The sequence below is a fragment of the Triticum dicoccoides genome, chromosome 5A, assembly GCF_002162155.2.
Source record: "Triticum dicoccoides isolate Atlit2015 ecotype Zavitan chromosome 5A, WEW_v2.0, whole genome shotgun sequence".
Lineage (NCBI taxonomy): Eukaryota > Viridiplantae > Streptophyta > Magnoliopsida > Poales > Poaceae > Triticum > Triticum dicoccoides.
In genome coordinates this window covers 28,540,415-28,545,671 of record NC_041388.1, presented here as the reverse complement: position 1 = coordinate 28,545,671, position 5,257 = coordinate 28,540,415, and the positions used below count along the sequence as shown (strand labels likewise).

General features: G+C 55.8%; 1 protein-coding gene across 1 annotated transcript; it reads right to left on the bottom strand.

Moving 5' to 3' along the window:
* Positions 1–1,096: 1,096 nt before the first annotated feature.
* LOC119298899 (glycosyltransferase BC10-like) lies at positions 1,097–3,542 on the bottom strand. Its single transcript, XM_037576205.1, has 2 exons — positions 1,994–3,542; positions 1,097–1,564 (listed from the first exon to the last, which is right to left on the bottom strand). The coding sequence occupies exon 1, from the start codon at positions 3,104–3,106 to the stop codon at positions 2,027–2,029; it is 1,080 nt and encodes a 359-aa protein (XP_037432102.1). The 5' UTR covers positions 3,107–3,542; the 3' UTR covers positions 1,097–1,564; positions 1,994–2,026.
* Between the last annotated feature and the right edge of the window lie 1,715 nt (positions 3,543–5,257).

Below are 5,257 nucleotides of genomic sequence, written 5' to 3'. Positions count from 1 at the left end.
AAAGGCAACACCAGAATTCTATCCTGCATCGCCAGAAGATGACTCGACAGTAGGCACTTCAGATCTAAAAACATCACAATCCGAAGGCATGCTCATGAATTTCACATGAATTACACCCTCTGTTCCTAAATATATATGGCAGTTCAATTTAAACTGTCGAAACATTCTTATGTTTAGAGACAGAGGTAGTACATCATAGTCAGGTTACAGTTGGAATGTTACAGCATATTGTTGCTGTTGCTGCAGCACCTCACCAGTCACCACCACCTGTTAGTCTAGCAGCATCTCTACACCACTAGATTAACAGAGATTGACAACATGGCCCCTGCTTGCCTACTGATGGATTAGATAGACAAGCAAATCCCAAGTTTTTTTCTTTCTCCTTTATGAAAAATACTTTGCAATTTAATATATGCAGCAGGACACCGTGGTACTACCATTTTCATTAAAGAAAACGTGGCCCGTGCTAGTATTATTATCATCATCATCATGCTGCTTTCAACAAAACTAACACACAAAATCTTCTCCCAAGGACAAAGTTGCTGACTTTATGGTTGCCATGTCCTGAGCGAGCCTACTTAGCATATATGATAATGATAATATGGAGCCCAGTGTCCCTTTCCATGCACCAACCTCCTCACCAGCAAGCAACTAAAAGGACAATAAAACAAGAGGAAAGGGGGGAACAAAGAGAGCAAAGCATGGGAAAACAAAAGTGCAGGAATCATCTTTCCTTTAGCCTAAATCTATAGGACAGGCAAGTGACCACCTCTTAACACCGACCGTTTCGGTTCCAAACGCACCTCGCAACAAGCAGATTCAGTTAAATTTTCCAAATATTTCGGGATATTTTCCAAATGTCCGAAACTTTCCAAGGGGGGGTTACAAGATCGGTGGATCGGTCGATGTAACAGCGCAACCTTGATTCTGTAGTGGGTTGTTAGATGCTGCTTGACAAGCATGTTGTTTTGGTCGGCAATTCGGTGTAAGATTGCCCAGTAAGCTCTTTCAGGATTAATCAACTAGGAGTGAGTACATGCTAAGGCAGGTGCGGTTGCCACCTAAAAGCCGGAAAGAATATAAGCAACTTGGGTTCAAAGCAACAAGATAGTGGTGCCATGATACAGATGATGATACATTTTTAGAGGAAAAGGTGTGTGATATTGACAATGACAACATGGGGATAACATATACTACAAAAACCATCACTACATGTATCGACAGGTTGCCTCCGTTGTGAATACATAGGATGATCATCCGTGCTAACTACCAGCGACACGCCTACCGCGTGCCGACGACTTCCTCTCGCTCGGGATCAAAGTGGAAAGGAAAAACACCAAGAAACACAACAATACTCACATAGGATAGAGGCAGTCGGGGCACTTCGCCACCAACACCCACATCACTCTCTGAGTCTGAGCAAGCAGCAGCATCCCCTTCGCCGAGCGACGGCCAGCGACGGAACAACAAGGCGAAGTAGGTTTGGTGCTGGTTTGCTCCTCCCTGAAGAAACCACAAAGGGGATGGATGGACCAGCTTATGCTTCTTCATCACATCACCAACCCTGCAAGGACAAAATAGAGAATTGTTGTGAGATTTCCGTTCACCAACTGACACCCGACACCCGAACAATATCATCAGCATCCTTTTACTAAGACACCATTTTTATTAGTACTAGTATTCACTGCAACACAATGCTATCCTTTGATGCTATCTATCTGAACTGCAAGATAAGGACACTTGCGTTGAATTAAAGACACTGTGATATAAAATGGCTACCAAATCAGATTAACTTATTGCTCATTCTCATTGTAACTTGCAGTGCAATCTAATGAGACTTGGCACAGCTGAAATGCCTAAAGAACTGATGAGACTTGGCACAGCTGAAATGTCTACTAAAAAGTAACTAAAACCTGATACTAAGACTTTGCATTGCAGAAATGAAAATTCTAAGAAGAAAAGTCACCAAAGGGATGATATATCTCTTCCTTACCTTGTTCTGTTCATGTCCACGAACACTTGGCGCCTAGTCACGGAGGATGACGGAGTCGGCGATCTCCATGAGCGGCGCAAGGGTCTCCGGCGCGAACTTGCGCGCGAACATGTGGGAGTAGGTCCCGTTGGACTTCCTGAGCTCCCTGATGAGGTCCCCGGAGACCTCCTCCGGCTGGTAGGTGTGCGGGTGGCCGCCGACGGCGTCGGTCCAGTTGACCCTGGTGAGGGTGTACTTGGTGCAGCCGTCGGGGTCCTGCATGTCGAGCAGCGTCGGGAAGTAGTGCTCCTCCGGGTAGCACGAGTCCTTCTCCTTGACGAGGCACGGCGCCTTGAACTTGTTCCAGAGCCTCCTGTCCCTGACCACCATGACGGCGTGGCGCCTGGCGAGCACGAAGAACTGGGAGCCGACGCGGAAGCGGTCGAAGGGCACCTCCGGGAGCATCACGTTGTCGCCGCGCGCGTAGTAGCGGGCGTGCAGCGTGGGCTCGCTGTCCAGGATCTCGATGAAGCTGCGGTGGCGGCGGTGGCGGCCGGCATTGTTGTCGGTGAGGAGGGTGCGGTAGAGGGCGGGGAAGGGGAGGAGCGGGACGCAGGACTGGGAGAGCAGCGCGAAGAACTGGTTGGCCGGGTCGTCGAGCAGCGCGGTGGCGAGGAGGCGGCGCGCGGCGGAGATGAGCGTGGCGGAGGCGCGCGCCGTGGCCTTGCCCCGGATGATGCGGCCGCGGAAGGACGGGGTCGGGGGCAGCGTGAGGTTGGCGGCGGGGTCGGCGTGGACGTAGAGGTTGAGCAGGCCGTGGTGCCCCGCGAAGAACTTCTCCCAGAGCGGCGCGAAGACGAGGTCGGAGTTGGTGAGGAAGAGGAAGGCCACCTTGGGCCGCGCCTGCGGGCGGCGGCCGAACACGCCGAAGGAGGAGGGCGCCGCGCCGGAGCCGGCGGCGGGCGCGGCCGAGAGGAGCACGGCGCGGCGGAAGAGCGCGAGGTCCTCCGTCTCGTCGGCGTCCGGGATGGCCGGGAGCGTCTTGGGCAGCAGCAGGCGCGGCCCGAGGTAGTAGACCGCCGGCATGGACAGCAGCAGCAGGAACGAGAGCACGTACGGCGACGCGTACGCCATGCCCGGCGGCGGCAGCGGCGCTCCGGCGAAACGCACGCTGGCGAAACCGAACCGGAAAAGGAAATCCCGGATCTTCGGGCCGGGGAAGAAGGCCAAGACGAGGATCACGGAGAGATCCCGCTGCTCGGGGCGGGCCGGACGGATCTCGGGGGCAAGAACGAGCACCTCCCGGGCATGGATCGAGCGGGGAGGAAAGGTTTCACGAACCGGGAGGATCAAACGGCAGGCGGGAAGGACAGGCCAGCGGCGAGCTCCGGTTCCGTGGCGCCAACTCTGCTGCCCGGAGTCGGAGTCGGATCGGATCTCGCGGTTCTGGCGGGACTGGGACTGGGACTGGGACTGGGCTGCAGTTGATGGTGGTGGTGTTTGGAGGGTGGAGATGTCGGTTTTTGGAGGGAGAAGAAAGGGGGAGGGGGAGGGGGGAGGAGTGAGGTGAGGTGGTGTGCTCTGCTGCTTTTGTGGGACTCTGCTCTGCTCCTCTGCTCTCATCTGCTCCACTCCGCAGCCTGTCCTAATCCCACCATTTAATTAATTCCAATCAATGTGGGTACAATTACCTTCATTCATGACGTGCGATCGAAAGTTAATATAAACTATATAATACAAAAATTATACCATTTGAAAATAGAACATCTAAAGTTTATAATGGTAATATGGTTTTTTATATATGACTTATGTTAGGTTGATGAAATTGACGACATAGGGATACGCACACACCTTGTAAACTGAGAGAGAGGGAGTACAGTACTATAATCCTGGGGAAATGCGTGGAGCTCCAATAGATGATGCAAATTTGGAGACGTAAGAGCAACTCCAACTCCAACGTAAAAGTCCACTTAAACAACTAGAAAATTAAACAAAAAAGAAATAAACTGCCCGCACACTGCCCTAGTAAATTGCCTTGGCCTTGCTATCGTCGTCCTCGTCCGCCGGTGAGGTTAAAGAAGACGGGGGTAGGCCCAGCCCAACCGAATGCAGCTTGATAGGCCGCAGGACAGCCACCTCCGGCATTTGCTGCGGCGGCAGCATAGCGGCGAGGTGGATGCATTCCTCCTCCTCAAGCCGCAGAGCCTCCTCGTCACGGCACAGCATCCGCTCATATTGCATCTGTCGTTCGCCGTTGGCCCCCTCCTCGGCGATCCAGTGCGCCTTCCAGCGCTCAAGGTGGGTCGCCTCTTCTTTCGGCGTGGCAACGTAGTGGCAGGGAGGCGCGCTCACCCACTTGCGCGTGGGAATTGGCTCGCGTTCCGGCTCGGCCTTAGGCTTGACGAGGGGCAGCAGTGGCGACACAAGCAGGGGCGCCTGGACGGAGTCCCCCGCCGCGGACAAAACAAGGGCTTGCTCCAGCCTATACCTGGCCATGGGCAGCCCGGCCGAAAAAGCCCGACCCGGCCCGGCCCAACCTTGTCCATGGGCCGGGCTCGGGCCTAGGTTTTGAGCCCGAAGCCCGGGCCGGGTCGGGCCCGGGCCCGTCAATTTCGCCATTTAAGGAAAAGGCCCAGCCCGTGGCCCGAGGCCCGACGGGCTTTTAGTGTGACGGGCCGGGCTTGGACCCGATGGCCGGGCCGGGCCGGGCTCGGGCCTGGGTTTTTTGCGTCGGGCTTTGGTTGGCCCGGCCCGAAGCCCGGCCCGGCCCGAGGAATGGCCAGGTATACTCCAGCCCATCCCAATGGGCGTCCTCCTCGAGCCGACTCGCCTCTAGCGCGTGTTGCAGGGCCTCCTTGAGGGCGGCTTCGTACTCTACCTCTGTCTCCGCCTCCTCTTCCTCCGGCTTTATCGGCAGGGGCGGCGGTGGAAGGTCGTGGTTGATGTGGGACGCCGAGCCGTCGTTGCCCTTGTGTCCGAGGGCAAACCAGGCCTCCCAGTTAGGAGAGTCTGCGGTGTACTCGATCATCCGCCGCTACGCCGACGTGAGCTGCGCCTGGCGCCTGTGCACCTCCTCGTCATGCGCCCGTTGTGTCGGCGGAACTGCCGGCATCGGGATCTGCGGCGGATCGAGGTGCCAGTGGTGCGACGGTGTCACGTCGAGGTAAGGCAGCGCCTGCCTGTACTCCCAATGCCACCGCGCTTGGTGCACCGGGATGTGCAGACGCTGCCGACGTGAGCGGGCACACGCCGGCGGCAGAGGAGGAGGGGGAGGAGGAGCACGGG

Excerpts from the sequence above, each read along its gene's own strand:
- LOC119298899 (XM_037576205.1), bottom strand. The coding sequence starts at position 3,106 with ATGGCGTACGCGTCGCCGTACGTGCTCTCGTTCCTGCTGCTGCTGTCC.